The sequence below is a fragment of the Podarcis filfolensis genome (assembly GCF_964270895.1).
Source record: "Podarcis filfolensis genome assembly, chromosome: 5".
Taxonomy (NCBI): domain Eukaryota; kingdom Metazoa; phylum Chordata; class Lepidosauria; order Squamata; family Lacertidae; genus Podarcis; species Podarcis filfolensis.
The window spans coordinates 85,437,877-85,456,761 of record NC_139608.1 but is presented as its reverse complement, the minus strand read 5'-3'; the positions used below and the strand labels follow the sequence as shown (position 1 = coordinate 85,456,761).

The following is an 18,885-nucleotide window of genomic DNA, read 5'->3' as shown; positions in this document are numbered from 1 at the left end:
GTCTCTGTCAAGTTCGTATAGTGAATTCTAATTTCTTGAGAAAATTATTTTAAAGTTAGAAGTCCAACTTGAAATGAAATTTCTCAAGGAATTAGGATGCAAGTTTGGGGTCTGGTAGATTGTATTATCTACCAGGCCATCTAGTCAGGCCATTGGTCACTCTAGCTAATAGTTTCGTTTGATTTGCAGTACTCTCCAATGTCTCAAGGCTGAAATACGGATGACGTGGAAGAGAGGAACTGGATTTCCCAACATTTTATTTCTCTTTAAAGCAGCAACCAGGGCCTCCAGTTTTGACCTAAGAAGCGACACTGATAGCACCCAGGAAAATGTGTCAACGCCTCCTTTCTGAGCACTGTGATTCCAATCCAAAGGAGAGCACCCTCCTTCCCCACTGCTGCTTAAAGAAAGTAATCAGGAAATCTGATCCTGGGTCACATCTGTTTTGGCAAACAACCAGAGGTCTTTCCCAGCCTTGCTATCCACAGTCCTTTTCACGGGAGAGCCAGGGGACTAAACATGGCCTCTCGTGTGTGCAAAATCTGACATTCACCACTGAGATACATGCAAGTAACAGGAGGGGCAAGTACCAGATGATCTAGGATCAGATCAATGCATTTTAAAAATAAATAGTGCCACCTTATGTGAAAATGGTCGAAATTGCCTAAGCCTACAGTGTTATGCTTTATCGTTGTTGTGGCACACTTAATGAAGCTGCTAACTGCATCCAATTGATAAATGAGAAAATTGTTAACTACTTTAATTTTTATACAAATGAGCATGCATAGCAGTGTCCCATGGGTGCAACTTATCCTTTAATTAATGTTGACCTTGTGTCAGAATAAAATTCTTTACACGTTGGACATCTTTCTTAATAGAGGGCCCACAAGCATACTCCAGCCCAGAGAAAGCTGCCAAAAGGCCATACAGGCTGCATTGGCACTGCTAGTGATGATGCAGGCACTGTTGCCAGGAATACAACTTTAAACTAAGGCTCAGTTGACAGACATGAGTTTTTCCAGTGGGGCTCATGCTGACTGAGCCGAGTGGCTGGGATCTAAAGAGCTGCTCTGGTTCACTCAAGCGTTTGCATTAGCTCAGCGGAATTTTTCCTTTCTATGTTGTTGAACAGTTTATCTCCATGCTTCCAGAGGGCAGCCATGGTGGCCTGTTTATCAGCAAAACAACAAGGAGCTGCATTCAAAGAAGAAGACTCAAGCCCACAGGGGTTCTCTCCTCACTCACTGTCCACGTCTTACTCCTGATATATAAGTTAAATAGCAACAGTCTTGGTACAGGTTATTTGGGTATAGCATTGCTAACTTTCCTGAAATATGAAAACTGTTTAACCTAACCTTTTGCCTTTTGTTTTATAACTGCTTAACAATCTCCACAAGAGTGTCTATCTTATTTTCCCACATTTTCATATAAGTCTTTGGCGTGGTGTTGATCAATGTATCTATTTATTTATTTATCTATCTACCTACCTACCTACCTACCTGGCTCACATATTCTTGATATCTACCCTCCAATGCAATTATAAAAAATATAACAGTAAAGTAACCATAAGCCTTCAGAATGAGAACTCGGATACATGATGCTATTACACTGATCCTATTTACACTAAGTGCTGAGCAAGCAAGAATTTACCCATGCAGCATTCCATGTAGCTGGCTTCAAATTTAAACCAGGCTCTCAGCTACTGAATGTGCAATAATAGCATGTCAATGCAACACCCGCTCAGGCCACAAGGATCACTAGTGTCCTAATGCTGTATTAGAAGGCAAGACAGCTGTGGCTTAAAAGAGACATCAGGCACTTGGAATACGGTGCAGGAAAGCTTTTCTTACACGTCTGACATCTTCTTTTAAACAGGCCAGCCTGGTCACACTCTGAATGTCCAACATGTCCAGAAGCCTAATATGAGTCATTCTGAGGTTTTTAAAAAAACAGACTACATATAATGAAAAAGAGTCCCTGTACTGTTAGCGGGGGGAGTCATTTTCATATGACACTCGCATGCATTCTGGGACAGGCATAGCTGGGAAGGTATATGAAATCACATATATAATTACATTGAACATTTAATCAAAATCAGTTTGTGCTACCTTAACAGGGTGCTGCATTTTTCACCGTGCTCAGCTGACACCAAGAGCCAACAGCTGTTATCATTTACCTTTTAACAACAATGTTGAGGATGCCATTTGAGGAGTCGATGATCTGCATGGCGCTGGCATGTGAGAGGCCAGCACATGATTTCCCGTTGATGGTTACCAGTTCATCATTTTCCCATAAGCCCCCACGGCATGCTTTGCTTCTTTTACGGATCTAAAAAGGGAAAAGCAGAGAAGAGAGAGTGAAGGAGAAAGTTCCCTCCTGGGCTATCAATAGGGATACCAACAGCATGACAGTTACCACCATGGAAAAGCTGAAAAGGGGGTTTGGTCAGCACACGAAAGGGGCACACTTATGCCACACCCTATATCCCTTCAGCCCATGGCCACAACCCCATTGTTGATGCAAACCCCACATAGGGAGACCATAACTCAGATGACAGCTGCTTAGTGTGTGTCCTCTCTCTCGTCTCATGGCATTCACACCTAGCCCTCACAAGGGGCAACTCCAGTAACGTGAAACGACGTAGAACGGACATATTGCACACAAAGGGACTACTCTGCAAAGAACGGCCTAAGCTTGAGCACAGTACCAAGACTTATCTCCTTACAACCCTAAATGGGTACGTCAAATTGGGATAGGTAACAACAGCCTCCACTCAAATAACTGGAGTGAGTGTGGGGCTGATATAGCCAAAGGACCTGCTGCAAATACCCCAAGTCTTTTCCTTCCCCCGCATTGCCATACATGAGAACCGTCTTCCCTTGCCGAACTGTATTGCTCCAGCAAATCCCCAACCACAACAGTAGGGGGCAGTGTTCTCAATGCAAGGGAAATACTCATCCCCCATTGGCCAAAAGCCAGGCACTCCACTTCCTGCCAGCTGGCAGTTAATAGCAACAAATGGGGTCCTTTCATCAGGACCTAGGTGACATGGGGAGGATAGGGTTAACCTTTCCCTCCCAGTGTGCTGTTGTCCCAATGAAAACAAACCCCTTCCCCCAGTGTACCCCTACTTTTTAAAAACTGCATAGTTGCTAATGGTGAGTCTAGCATAACATCCTCGTCTTCCGTGTCCCCCCTGCAAAGTGGAGGAGCAGGGAAAAGGAAGAAATGCCTATCTTTTTTTGGGAGGTATGAGCTGTCTAGACACTTGTTGGACCTTTATCAGCCTCTGGGGATCAGCTCCAAGCTTTTCCTGCAATCTTAAAATAGAAATTGCTCATTCCATCTGCCACATTCATCAGCACAAATGCCATCATCCTGGCCTTCCAGAGACTTTGCCCTTCCTCTGCCTCTAACATTTGGAAAAGAAAAAAAAAATCTGGAATGAGAACATGAAACCTAGTAATAGAGCAACAGAGCAAACAGGCTCTCCTGCTCCTATCAAACTGAGCAGTTTCCATCTGGTTTCCTTCCCTCATTTCACCAAGTTTTCTGGGGTACAGTTTGTAGGCAAATAACAAAATAAAGAACTATGTACACTCATGTGAGATGCTATCGTTGGGAGAAGCTGGAGCGAGGGTATCTGCTTGTATTTGAAGAATGCAATTGACTGAGAAAAAGGTGCCTCAAGCCCAATATTTGGAGAGAAACAACTCTTTCATGGAGACATTTCTCCACAAAGAATGCTGCATGCACCATACATTTAAAGCCAGTGGCATAGCGTGGGGGGTGCAGGGGGGGCCGGCCGCACCGGGCGCAACATCTGGGGGTTAGGGTTAGTGGGCGCAAATCCATGGGTTAGGGGGCGCAAATCCATGGGTTAGGGGGTGCAAATTACTTGCCTTGCCCCGGGTGCTGACAACCCACGCTACGCCACTGTTTAAAGCACAAACACCAAATCATCCTAGGAACCATTATCCTTCAAAGATCTACAATTTCCAGCACTCTTAATGAACTACAGAAGGATTCTTTGGGGGGAAATGATGTCCTTTAAATGTATGGAGGATGTACACAGCCATAGACTATCAGCTTTTCATTTGCATATCGAGGCTCCATGACCACCCTGTTCCCTAAGGTGCAAATAACTAGACACCACACAGGATACTGATTTAGAATCAAAAAAGGCCACAACTCTATTGGTTACAGATGTGAGGTTTGGACATAGGCAGTGTGGTAAGCAACTGCACATGTCACTCCTGCCCATCTGCTGGGAGTGTTTCTAAGGATGAAGATGGCAGCGGCGGGGGGGGGGGGGCACACACCCTATGTCAATCGGGGCATCCGTCAAGTGGTCCCCATTGGAGGAGTAGTATGGCCCTAGCCCACGTCTGGGTATCGGACAGGAGCCACTCCTCCTGGATTCTTTTAACAGGATACCCTTACCCATGGAGGGGCAGGCAGAGGCTACCACCTCACCTCCAACCAAGGCTTACCCAATGCCTATCCGCCTTACAAAGTTGTGACGATTGCTACGAGGTAGGCGAAAACCCAAGTGGTGGTGCCAATTAATCAAGTGGAAAAAATTCCTGCCCGGCCCCTGAAAATTTAGGTGGCTGACATTGTCCATAGCAAGGTCAAACCATCCATGAAAAACCCTAATCCGAGGGTGGGTGGGTGGGAGAACGGACGCAGTGAGAGAAAGGCAGAAAAGCCCTGCCAGCCAGGCATTTAAACTTCCCCTGGGCGTGGTGCCAAGGGCCGCAATTGGTTGGTTGGTCCCACACTCAGGGGAACACCCACTAACTCCTGCCGCCATTGGCCCATTTGGCGGCAGAAATACGATCTGGCCTGCGATAGGCCAGTTTACCAGGGAGGCCCAGGTCCTGCCCACAAAGCCACCTGCCCAAAAAGGGGGAGAACAGACTTCTCTGGATGATACCCAATGTTACATGAATGGGATTCCACTTACACAATAGTACTTCTCCTTCCTCTTCTCTCCCCTCCAACCTTCAAACCCCCATTTACTCTGGAAGGTCCCACACCATTTAAGGGTGCAGGTGGAAGAGAGGAAGGGGAAATCCTGCTGTGCAAGTAGATGGACACATTTAGATGTCACCCCCTGAAAATGGCAGCATTCTAATAGGTGTGTGCGTATGCATGCCAATGAGTTCTAAGGGGGAATTCTTAGCACCTTGCTAAAATTAAAATTCTCCCAAACCCGATTCCCCCCCAACATTCTCATGCAATCTGGTAATTGTCAGATTTGGGGGTTTGGCAATGAGTTTTCCACCACATAGCCTAGGGTTTGTTGATCGGAATGTTGGCGGCTCGAATCCCTGCGACGGGGTGAGCTCCCGTTGTTCGGTCCCAGCTCCTGCCAATCTAGAAGTTCGAAAGCACGTCCAAGTGCAAGTAGATAAATAGGAACCGCTCCAGCGGGAAGGTAAATGGCGTTTCCGTGTGCTGCTCTGGTTCACCAGAAGCGGCATAGTCATGCTGGCCACATGACCCGGAAGCTGTACGCCAGCTCCCTTGGCCAGTAAAGCAAGATGAGCGCTGCAACCCCAGACTGGACCTAATGGTCAGGGGCCCCTTTACCTTTACCTTTTTCCTCCCACTCAGTCCTGAACCTGAGGAGTGGGGTGCTCCACCACACTAATACAGTTTTTTAAGCTATAGAGCAGAAAGAGGAATTGATTATTTATCTTTACCTCTTGCTCCACTATCAGAACAGATCATTGTTATTATTTTATATGTTTAGGTTTTGTATACCCTGCTTTTAGTTGGATATATTATTGATTTTTTTGTTATTGTTTACATGTTTCTGTGGTTCCATAATATTCTGAACATTAATAAAAATAAATGGGGGGCGGGTTTCATGTGGAACTAAAGATCATGCTAACAACTTTCTATCCCATCATGGTAGGGAAGGACCAGCCTGCACTAGCTGCAGAGTTTCAAGTGCTTCTCCAGACAACCTGTTTATTAAGTAGTCATCCTGCTTTGTTTGCACAAAATCTGGGTGGAGATTATATGACATTGTTGTTTGTTGAGTTTTCATTCCAATTTGTTTGCACAGCCATTGTATGGTATTGCCCATCATTGCCCTTATTCCACATTTTCCAGTGCACATTCCCATCCCTTTTCTTACCACATACATTCTGTGAATTTTGGGGGATGTGGGGGTTTTGTGTGTGTGTGTGCGTGTGCGCAAAAGCACCAAATGCACTTCAATTGTGCAACCTAAATTTGTTGGTATACAGCTGTATCAGACTCACAAAATAGCAACAGTCTGGATTCTGGAAGCTGGGAGTAAGAACCCAGTGGGGCTTACTTCTGAGTAAACATTGCATAGGATTACACTGTCAGTCCATTTCTAAAACCCTTACAACAAAAGCCATTCTTAGCCTCAATTCTGTTAAATTACAATTCTGCAAAAACAAATATATTTTTCATTTAAAAAATAGACCAAGCAAACTGCTTTTAAATTTTGTACGATAACTAGGGGAGGAATGATTGAGAGGACAGAAAAATCCCAAACATACCCAGGATATTTCTACCAAACTCCACCCAGTGGTATGGATGACAAGAAGCAGCAAAGCAATAAAATGGTGAGTGAAAAAACAGAAGTGTGTGGATCCTTGTGTGCCAATCACACATATTGACAAATTGGATCTAAACAACCCTATTGCAAGGCCTTCCCAAGAGTAAAAGCAGCCTAAAATCACAAAACCATTGAAAGTGTCTGAACCTTCTCTCTCTCAATAATTCTTCCACCCCAAGAAACATAGTTTAAAGATGTTTCCTCCTAGAATTACTTCAACTCATGGTATCTCACCAGCGGAAAGATGATATTGAAAGGCTGTTTCAGAGGGTCAGGAAAAATGAAGCGAGTGGATTCAGCTCCTGCCTCTAACCTACCCATGTTGTGGTTTAAGCCTTAACACCACTTGACAGGAATTCAATGGCAAACCCAATTTTGCTGAAGGGGCAATGGCAACCATCACATACAATTTGTCTCTTAAGAATCTTGCACTCCTAGAGTGTACTCCTAAGCAACTCTCAGCCTCCATGGCTATGAAATCTGGAGCTTGGAGCCAGATCAGAGTGCTCTGGCCTAACCACAGCTTGGTCCATGCCAGGATTTATGGTAATTCGGGAACTCCAGTTTGTACGGAACTGAGCAAGGAAAAAACTCTGCAGCAAAGCTCTTCATTTACCAAGCAGTGTCCAACTACGTTGTGTGTCCTGGGCATCTAAAATCAACAAAGTCCACTCTCAGTCTTCACAGCCAGCTCCCCACACAGAGGGAGAAACTCTAAAAATAGGATGAAAGACTTCCCAACTGTTCTTGTTCCCAGAGGCAGCTTTTCAAAAACTCATAAATCCCTCTTGGAGCATAACATTGCCAACACAACTTGACTGACTAGTTCTCAGTTTCTTTGCAACTATAGCCTGGGCTGGTATCAGTGAAAAAGATGATCTGGGAAGAGAGGACAAAAGTACACACTATATTTAAAAGTATAATGTGTACCTTAAACTTTCAAAGCAACCCATACTCTGTACATCTTGGGCTTTGCACATATTACACCTCCAGATGTTTTTGGCTACTCCAATCAATCCCAGTCAGCATGGTGATTCCAAGCGATGCAAAAAACATATTCCTGGATATAAACCATGAAACAAACAGTAAGGACCCACTTAAACTCACTAAGTGCAGCACTATAAAGTACTTTTCAAAGTGTGCCGCAATAAACCTTGTGGCTGACTTTATATGTGACTTCGTAATCACATACTGTGTAATCACACACAAGAAACTGAACTGATCCCAAATGCCTTCTGCTATCCCCTCTACTATTTGCTGCGTGCTGTCTGAAAAGTTCAGCTGCTGCTGTTTGTAATTCAGAAGAGTGAACCAGCCTCTTCTCATTGTCCCATCTAAAGAATAATAATAATTAATAATAATAATAATAAATTTATACCCCGCTCATCTGGCAGGGTTCACCCAGCCATTCTGGGTGGCTCCCAAGAGAATACTAAAAACACGATCAAACATTAAAAACTTCCCTAAACATCACAAGCAGTGGAAAATAAGTCATCCTAATAGAAACAAATATACTATGTGAGAGAATAATTGGATTTCCCCAGTGAAGGAGGGATGCAAATTGCAGGGCTGGCATACCCTTCAATATTTCTCCAATGAAAATAGGGACGTCCTATTCCAAAATGACAATTTTACTATTTATAACCCACACATCTTACTGGGTTGCCCCAGCCACTCTGGGCAGCTTCCAACATATATAAAAACACAATAAAACATTAAACAGTAAAAAAAACTTCCCTATATGGGATTGGCTCAGGGGTTAGATAACTCCATACCCTCCAACATTTCTCCAATGAAAATAGGGACATCCTAAGGAAAAGTGGGACATTCTGGGATCAAATCAGAAACCGGGATGGCGTCTCTAAATCAGGGATGTCCCTGGAAAATAGGAACATATGGAAGGTCTGGGGTAGGGGTGATACCACTATCTTCACAACAGATGCTCAACCAGTGTATGGACTGTGCATTACAAATGAGAAACAAATACTATTTATTGCCAGAAATCCTAATATATAGAAACATCCTAATTCTTCCTACAGGAAGACCAGAGAGCAGCAACATAATTAAACAGGGAAGGATGAATACATGTGTCCGTAATGCACTGATGAGGAGAAAAGGTATTAAGCAACAGCTGTTCCACTGGAATGGAAAGGATATGTCAAGTATCATAACCCGACTCCTCCAAAAGGCTAATTCAGCAGAACCAGCAGCTGCCACAATGAGTGGAGTTTAAAAATCCATTCACTCACGGCAAGTTCGTATGTCCCATTTCCAACTGGAGTTTCTGTTGGTTTCACAAAACAGCTCACAGTCTTGTAGTTACGATCACATTAAGTGTCCAGTTTTAAGCAGAAAAGCAATCTAGTATTATTTAACAATCCAATTTAATCCAATCATCCTGGAAATTTCTGATAAAAGAGATCCATAAAAATCTTATGTATATCATGATAAGACGTGCAGTACGTAAGATGTGAGTTACAGATACTACCTCACCGGACTGATTCACAGAGACAATTATGTTGACAATAAAGGATTTTCTGGAACCTCCCTTTCAGAACTGCTGATGGGAGAAAATTTAAATACACCAGATGAAAGGCTTTTGAGAATACATCATTGGGTTCTCTGTGACAGGATAACAAAATCATAGAATCATAGAACTGTAGAGATGGAAGGGACCTTAGATCAACAACCTACAATGAAGGAATCCTACCCACAGCTGTCCTTAGGTGGGCTCAAACCACCGCTTGGTTAGTTGGCATCCGTCTGTCTCAGGAGACAATGGAAGAGTGTGCCTTCAGAGATCAAGTCAAACCATTGGAGAGTTATAGTGCCTGCTGTGGCTGTAAAGACTTGTTATGGCAGAAATGTTTTGCTGCAGTTGGGGCAGATGAAGGCATCTGGTTTTGCTGCTGTAGATGCACTATAGTTTCTTCTTTCTGTGCTCCTCCCAGTGGTCATTCCTTCTCTAGTCACTTTTGTGGATACACAACCTGACTGTTTCCAGGCACTGCGGTCGTCTGCAAGGTATTCCTCCATGATGGGGTTAATGTTGCCAATCTTCATGTCCTGTTTGTAGACATCTTTGTAATGCAGGGTTGGTGCCTGAAGCCAGCTCCCCATAGCCTTGGGGAGCCTGCCATCCCAATGTTCTCCAACTCTGGCATCAAAATCTCCCAGCAGGAATAGGTGTTCACAGACTGGGACCCTCCTAATAGCTTAGTCTAATCTTCTGGTTAACAGCCATATGTTTTTGAACAGAGAGCAAGTAAAGGCAGCTTGCTGGTTTATAGGGTTGAAGTGTTAGCATGTTATCTGAGGTTAAGCCCAGAGCCATTTAACATCCGTATGAAGCTGCTGGGAGTGGTTATCTGGAGATTTGGACTGAGGTGTCAACAGTATGCTGATAATATCCAATTCTTTCTCCGTAGTGTCTGAATTGAGAATGGCTGAGAAAGGTCTGGACCAGTGTCTGGATGCAGTGGTGAATTGAATGAGGACTAATAAATTGAGTCTGACTCCTGGCAAGGCAGAGGCTCTGTGGGTGAGTGGTTCCCAAAACCAGGAAGTCAGCAAGTTGCCTGCTCTTGGTCACACTCTTTTTGAAAAGGCAGGTGCATAGTTTGGGAGTGCTTGTGGTTCCTGCTCTGTCATTAGAGGCACAGGTGTCTTCAGTGGCTAGGAGTGCCTATTACCAGCTTGGGCTGGTAAAACAGATGTGGCCGTTCCTGGGCTGGGATAGCTTGACCAATGCAGTTGTCCATGCATTGGTATCCTCAAAGTTGGAGTAGTGCAATGCAGTCTATATGGGGCTACCTTTGAGGTTGGTCAAAAAGTTGCAGGAGTGCAAAACTACTCGATTGCTTATGTGGACAAACTACTGCCAGCATATAGCACCTTGTTTGTAGAATTTACACTGGCTGCCAATCTGTTACTGAACAAAGTTCACAGGATGGTATTCAACAACTGTGTCCCACCAACACTAGAATTTCCACTTGTTCACATGTAAAAGATGATTTATACATACATACATCACAATGGGGCTTACATAGAAATTCATAGTGTATTGTGCCCTTAGAAATTTGTTTCTGGCACAAATCTGTATAAATGCCCTGTTTGGTACTTAACTGGCGTAACAGAACCAACAAATTAGAAAAAGGGAAAGTCTCTTGGTATGAATGGGGGAAACTGAAGTTGCTTCTTATAAACAAATTCAAATATGTGTGGGTGTTGACTGCTTTGGTCCAATTTGAAGGCAGGCGGGCAGAGTGGATTACAAGCTAAATAATGCTCAAATTTGGATAGACCACAGTGACTCCATGTGCTCTTTGATGAGATGGATTATTTGGACCCAAAGCAATCAGGCATGGTTTCAGTATTGGTATATAAACTGCTCAGTTTCTCCATTGCTTTTAAGAATGCTATCCCGAAGCATTTTGCTGCCTTGGGCAAAACAACATATGCTACCTTGCCTCCCAAATATGCACCCCAATACAGCAAATACCTCTGAGTCTCCCTGTGAGTAAAATACAATAAATTAAATAACTAATGTTTGCTGCCTTTCAGTGACATTTCAAATCCACTGCCTGAGGCCTAACGGAAGAGACCAACCCTAGTCTTCAGTCACACAGGGTTCAACATCACCCCAACATAAAATACAAAACACTAGATATTGACAAAAGGACTTGACGTCAGTAGCAGCCCAACTTGTGTGCAGACTTTTCCATTTCCCCCAATTCCACAGAGTTGCACTCTTTGAGAAGACATGGGCACCTCTCCGCTCATGGCTATGCTTCTAGGGAGGAAGTAACCCCACATCTAGGGTATTTTCTCAACCACATAAAACTGTGATGCTGCAGCTGGCTAGATCATTAAGAAAAAAGAATTGACGCTGCTACTTCACAAGCTTTCTTTTCTGCTCCAGGGAATCCTGCAGTTACAGTTCCCAGGGTTCCCTGGGAAGAGGGATTGACTGTTAAACCATTCTGGGAACTGTAGCTCTGTGAGGGGAATAGGGGCCTGCGAACAACTCTCAGGACACTTAACAAGCTGTAGTTCCCACAATTATTTGGGGGAAGCCATGACTTCAACTATATTGAATTCAATTATTTGGGGGAAGCCATGGTACAACTATACAGTGCAGATGAGTTTCTACATACTCACACACTCCTCTCTCTTGCCCAAGGCAAGCAAGAGTGTTCAAGGATACATTATGTCCTGGCAAAAAGACTCAAGGGGTTTTTGTGTGCAGCATGTGGTCTAGGGAGAATCCCAAGGGCAATACAGAAAGACCTGCTTAAGTTTGCGGTGCACATATGCTCTTCAGCCTGCATGTAGTATCCCATCACTAGCCACCAAAGCTTCAAAGACTGACAAAGGTCTCATTCCCTTTAACAGCTTACTTCTACCAAAGCATTTAGGTCTGGAACCTAATCCCATTTTCCAGTAACACAGGTATTTCTGGAAGCTGCATAGAGGCTACAATTGCAATAGCATGATTGCAGGAGCTAAACGATTCATCCAAGAATGTTGAATTTCTGATAACTACTGATCTGGGGGCGACAACCCTTTCCTGAAGATCTGGCAGATGAAGGGCTGTAGAATTTGGCAGAAGCCCTACTACCCCGGTGGAACCCCGGATAAAGCAGCGGATCATCTTGGATGCAGTGGCAGCTAGTGTTGGCTGAACCCTTCTCCAGCTGAGCTGCTGCACTGGCAAAAGATGTGTTGGCAGAATGGCTGAAATAGGGTAGAGACGTTGGCAGCATGAGGGAGTAGCACACTGCTGTGTTCTTTTTCCCATTAATTCACAGCCACATAGCCATCAACAGCACAACCTTACACCAGTTCATTTTCCCTCCCAGGACTTCACTACTGACTTTCCCTCCCATTGCTCCTGGCACCTGAATGCTATCTGCTGCTGTGGCTGAGTGGTTAGGCATCTGCTCTGTAGAGCTTGAGTCCTCAACTCCCCCCCCCCCCCCGCATGAGAAATATGTAAATGTTCCTCCCTTCTCCCTAATGGGGCTTAAACTGCCACCCGCTGCTTCTCAACACTATGCCCACTGGTAGTGTGAATCACTGGAAGTTGCTGTCAGTATGCAGCTGTGGCTGCCCTTGCTGCGTGTCCCGTCACCCCCTTCCCTTGGGTGCTTGGGGAAAGGTTCTTTCCCATCCCCAAGCAGCTCTTGAACCCATATCCCAGAGACGATATGTGCCCATTAAGCTATGTGAGTGCTGTGTTGCAAGTCTTCCTTTTGGTTGTGTACTGTCCTCAAAAACAGTGGCTGCGAAGAGCATAAAGGGGTTTGGACCCCTGTATGGAAACCGACAGGGGCTGTGTCAGTGGGGTCATTGGAGGGAGAATGGTGTCATCTTGCATGTTTTTTGTAGTGAAGCATGGGTGTGTGCTGTGGAAATACTCTCATCGTGACTTCATTGGCTTCCTTCATGCGTCAGTGGCACATGGGTGCTGTCACAGCCCCCAACTGTGAGCACTGGTGAACTGTCTAGGGGTGCTGGGTGCATGTCTGTCATTTTTACACTGCTTTTTGTACTATCCCTTCCCCCTCATTGCCCTGCACTGCAAGCTTAGCACCCATTCAATGTGGTGGCCATCTGAACAGCACAGCAGTAACCTAATTCCAGTCCTGTGATAAGTCCTGTGGTTTGCTTGGTTAATTTCTTAAAGTTTGTACAGTGCAGGAAGTTTTGGACAATCAATAAAGATGAATTAATGTTCTATTGTTCCTCTCTTGCTTGCTCCCATATAGGCCCACCTGGGACTGAATATTAACTCTAGAGGTCCTGTTCTAGGCGTGCTATCTTGGGACATTCATCATGTGTGTAAAATAGATGAGGCTTTTTCTGTGGCAGGGTGCAACTCAAGAATGCTCTCCCTATCGAAATTGCACAGGCTTCTGCTTTGTGTGTCTGTTTTGATAGAAACTGAAGATGCATTTATTTCAACAGCCTTTTAAAATGCAACACCTAGTTTTATTACTGCCAGTTTTAAGGTGCAAAACTGTTCAGCCTTGTTACTTTTATTTTAGTGTTGTTTGTATTTGCTTTTAGATATTGTACACTGTATTTTTAATTATTTTATTTAATGGCTTATTTGGTTATGCTGTATATGAGTACATTTGTTTATTTTGATAATTTTCTATCCCAATCTTCCTCCCAAAGGAGCCCAGAGCAACAAACATCAAAAAATTAAAACAACTCAATTTTGCAGAACAGTGGCATATAAAAAATAAACTATGCTAATATTGCTGCTGCTGCTGCTGCTGCTGCTGCTGCTGCTGCTGCTGCTGCTACTATATTGGCTATTACATTTTGCTGCTCAGTGGGAGATAGCAAGGTACCCAGTGTCCAGCTAACAATCATGACTAGGCATGATTGAAAGTTTTATAAGTTATGCAACTTACATAAAACAAGATTAACATATTCCATTATTTCAACATGAATCACTGCTACCTTTAGCAGTATTGCAGCATATGCATACAGATTAGATAGGTAGAAATTGATAGCTTGCACACAAGAAAGACTATAAGGCTTTACTTCAGCAGCCTGCATTTAGGAACCCTCCCCTCTTGCTGGGCATGATCAGATCATTCCATCGAAACTGTTGTTTCATGTATGATAGGTCAATACAGCATTTATTAAAGACAGAGAGGCAGCTGACTTTCCAGAAGTTCATGAAATTTGTTCCAAACCAGAGAAGAATTTATGTGACTATTTTCATGGGACAAAGCCCCACAATCAATTTGCATACATATTCATTAATCTACAAGGGACAAATAACAATTGAGAGATACATGCACCTGCCTTGTTTAAGCAAACCTCAGATCTGAAAAAGCATCGTATCTAGAGAGTTGTATGTATGTAATCTTTATTAATTAATTCAATTGTTGAATAAATGTGCATATGGAGTAGAACAATAGTTCCGAAGCAAAATATATACTTTTGTTTTCACATGATGTGTGCACACATTAGACATTTTCTCATGTGAGAAAAGGGTGAAACATTTTAAGACAGTGCTTGTCATTAAAAAATATTTTTTAACAAAGATGGTGCTTGTCATTTTCACTTTTTACAAGTACTTGCCCAACTAATCAGGAACACTGTTTTAGTCAACAGAAAATTTGTAAATAGATTAATCTGATTAACCATTTAAATGTTGCATCCATACTTGAAACCATATTGAATCTAGGCTTCATTTTACTGAGTGCCTAATTTTCAATCCATGAGTTGCATTTTAAAATGTGCCACTGTTAACCATTGCATTAGAAGCTTACCTTAAAAATAAAGATGCTAACAAAAACACTGGCTACACAAACCAGCCCACAATACTATATGAACCTCACAAGTTATATGTTGCCTAATACTATCCTGAAGTCCAATTCCATGCATGCTTCCTTGGAAATAAGCCTTGCTACTGTATATTAAAACGGGTAACTACACAGTCCAAGGATGAAGACAGGCATTCCAATTCTGGTGGAAGTAGTTTGAATGCATGCTTTCTGCTCTGAGAATAAACTTATTTAAATGCAGCGAAGCAGTCAAACAAGTTTCACCACATATTAAACCGTTGGCCTTTCTTCACCTTTAGACGGTTAGAATATATTCCTTTCCTACCTTTGACACTTGAAGGGGTCTTTTCTGTTCAGAGCCCCCCTGCAAACGGAAGCCCCAGGGTGCCCCTCCAGAGAGAGTGACAACGACCTCTTCTTCTTCAGCTCCCATGCTTTCAGCACAGTCTTTTTCCTTTGGTGACAAATGTCCTTTTCGAAAATAAAAATAAACCTTTTTTTACTCTTAAGGTATGGTGCTTTCCTCTTCCATTGCGGCAAGGAGCATCAACCTTCTCAAGTCCGTCCTACAGCCCACTACTTCCTTTCCCCCTCCTCCTTAGAGGTTAGTCCTGCAAGACCAATGCTCCATACCCTTCTAGATCTCCAGCTGCTGAGCAGACTATCACCAGCCGTTTTGACTCCACTTTTGGTAAGAGGCCAGAGTCATTTTGCACATGCATCTTGTCAATCTCACCCTCTGTGCTCCCCCCACCTCCTGGCCCGCAATAGACTCTGGATGTTTCACTAAAGCATGGCTGAAAATAGCTCTCCTCCTGTCTCTTTCCAGAGCTTTGTCTCACACTTTTCCAGCTGGGAAGGATTTGATTTAAGCTTTGCAATAAAACTTGGTATTTCCAAAGCTCCTGAAGGCTGCCCTTTGTGTTTTTCAACATGCACACAAAACCATTCAGATGTTTATGCCACCTTAGCCAAAACAACCTTCATTTCTTTCATGCAAAGCAATGAATACCATCCAATGAAACGTTCTCCTGTGCAAGCCTGTTAAATGAAAGGGAGCTGCCATTTATTTCAGTTGGGCCTGTGTACAAGGATTTCCCATTTGGATTATGCTTAAAGGGTCAAAAACTACTGATAGCACAATCCAGGCCTATCATTATGTAGGAATAGGTTGAAATGCCTGAATCAATATCAGAATTATAAAATTTCAGAGAAGCAGCCGCAAATTGATCTTTAACAAATTCCTTCATGATGACTGGACGACATGACAAAAATGTTGGAAATGGAAAGTCAATTATTGCAAAGCATTGGAAGACACAAGATTTACCCACTCTGGAAGAATGGCAGATGAAGGTGATGGACTATATAGAATTGGCGGAAATGACTGGCAGAATCCGAGACCAGGGAGAAGAGTCGGTAGAAGAGGATTGGAAGAAATTTAAAGACTATCTACAGAAACACTGTAAAATTAAGGAACGTTAGAAGGATGCTGGAATGAAGTTATGTGGTTTTAGCAGTAATGCTACAAAGGGGTATGTAAAAATGGATTGTTAACAGGTGAGAATGTAAAGTTACAATATATTAAGATAAATTATTAAGATAAAAGCAAAAATGGTAAGGATTTGCTGAAACAACTATTGAACTAGAATACAAAAAAGGGAGGTGTGAGGAGGTCAGGGAAACAAGTAAATGAAAGACAAGATATGGAAAGACTGATTTGTTTTTAATTGTTTCTATTTTTTGTATTTTGTATTTTTTTTCTTTTCTCATTTTTCATTTTTGTAACTTTTTTGAAACTTTAATAAATATTATTTTTTAAAAAAGGAAATGTAAAGTCAATACCCGCCCCCCCAACTAGCAAAGCAAACCTATAAACACATTATAACTAGAGATATGCCTCTTCTGTGCTTGTGGAGCAACTACCATATTGTTATGTACTGAGTTGAATAGGATCCAAACTGCTGCAGTCTGATTGGTCCTAGAACAATAGGATCCAAAAGGCAGCAGTCTGATTGGTCCTAGAACAATAGGATTCAGAATGCAGCAGTCTGATTGGTCCTAGAACAATGCAGCAGTATGATTGGTTGGCAGGAACCACCCAATCATGCTCCAGATAGAAGTGAATCCACAACCTGATTGGCTTACAGTAGAATTCCGGAATTAGCCAACCATGTGCAGCCCATTGTGTAAATAATGTATATAAAGCAGATACTTTGAGGGGACATTCATTAATTCCTCCTCACCACTATGAGCTGAATAAAGAGCATGAAATCACTTTGCGACTCTATATTTCACATATCAAGTATATTCTCACCCTGGGCAGAGATGAGGAAATTACACAACCAGAAAATACAGAAATGACAGATATGCCCCTGGTGTTCTAGAAGACATTCCCCTGTGGAAGGAACTAGTAGAATGTGTTGATGCCCACATAGTACTCACACATGGAAGAACCTTATGTGTTCTGCTGCTGCTGCTGTTATTGTTAACGTAGTACTTTAAGCCTCACCAGAAGGAAAATGTTTCCACTCACCTCTTCCATGCCTGGCAAACAAAACAAGACCAAACAAAAAGTCATGTCAGAGGCAAAAGAGAGGGAACTGTTTTGGGTGGAATTCACCTAACAAGCCCCATCAGCAGAAGCCCTGTGCAATGATTTCTGTTTGAGCAGTGGGGTTCCCCTCTCTTCTCCCTTGTGCACCCCCACAATTCCCATAATTGGCTTGGGGCGGTGTTCAGAAGAACTCTCAGAACAGCACATGGGAAGAGAAGAAAAGGGAGGATTGTCGTAGTACTACATTGCATACTACCCTCAGTACCTGCACACACTACAAAGCAGTTTCCTAATCACCTAGCTATAGCAACAGACAGCAATTATACACATGATGGGGAATTTGTCTTCTCCCCTCTGCACAAACAAGGCAGGAAGAGTTGTATGTTTTACATGCTGGAGGTGCCAGATTCAAATGCAGGGTATAGCCCCATACAGTGGTAACTCAGGTTAAGAACTTAATTCGTTCTGGAGGTCTGTTCTTAACCTGAAACTGTTCTTAACCTGAGGTACCACTTTAGCTAATGGGGCCTCCTGCTGCCGTCACACCACCGCCGCGCAATTTCTGTTCTCATCCTGAAGCAAAGTTTTTCCGGGTACTACTTCTGGGTTGGCCGGGTCTGTAACCTGAAGCGTCTGTAACCTGAGGTACCACTGTACAGTACTAGGAAAGGGCTGAGCTTCTCCAATCAAATCTGAGCCAATCAGAGGAGCACTGCATGGATCAATAGTCTACCGCCTGCATGGCACAACCACCCTTTTGCTGCAGCTTTCCCCAGTAATCCATGTGTCCAATCCTGCCTCTTCCCACTAATTTGCTCAGCACAGCAGTGAAGCAGGTCACATTGCTCCTCCCACATTTTACAGAAGTTCACACTGCACTCCTATAACTGCCTGTTTAGAAATGTTTGGCTTAGTGAAGTTGTATTATGTTCAATTGGACTTCCTCTATGTTTTATAGGATTACAGCTATATACTGTATAGTAAAATCATGGCTGAGTTTGAAATCCGATGAAAGCTTCGCAATCCAGGTTCACCTGTTATTTACTCAGACCAAACTGGATATACTGGTTCATGCATTGAAGAGAACTTAAAACATTATTACAATGTTTTATAAGTGATTTGTATGTGCGAATGAGCTATTGGGAATTAAACATTACAGAGATAACATCTGTATCATATTCCTCCCCTCCCTCCCTCTTTCCCACAGCCAGAATTTATACTGTTAGGTTCTCTAGCCATAAACCCATATTTTTTGTTTACTTTAGTGTGTAATTCACAATTGAGCTTAATGCACTATAATTAAAAAATAAATTCCTGTGCGTCAAGACTTCTGGTAGAGTAAAAATAAATGAATACATTCAGCTGCAAATCATAGGCATTACACAATCAGGGGACGGGAAATCAAGTGTTACTCATCT

General features: G+C 43.0%; 1 protein-coding gene across 2 annotated transcripts in view; it reads right to left on the bottom strand.

Annotated features, from left to right (window-relative positions):
- The window catches only part of SYNPO2L (synaptopodin 2 like), a 41,963-nt gene extending 24,505 nt beyond the window's left edge, over positions 1 to 17,458 (bottom strand). Inside the window, exons 1-3 of one of the 2 annotated variants that reach the window (XM_083615546.1) lie at positions 17,356 to 17,458; positions 15,239 to 15,384; positions 2,177 to 2,328 (exon numbers count right to left, since the gene is read on the bottom strand). In XM_083615546.1, the coding sequence (XP_083471672.1) occupies positions 2,177 to 2,328; positions 15,239 to 15,346 (260 nt within the window). In that variant the 5' untranslated portion in view covers positions 15,347 to 15,384; positions 17,356 to 17,458. Of the gene's footprint in view, positions 1 to 2,176; positions 2,329 to 15,238; positions 15,385 to 15,546; positions 15,604 to 17,355 lie in introns of those variants that run through there. The other variant, XM_083615547.1, reaches the window with a different exon arrangement.
- Positions 17,459 to 18,885: the final 1,427 nt, after the last annotated feature.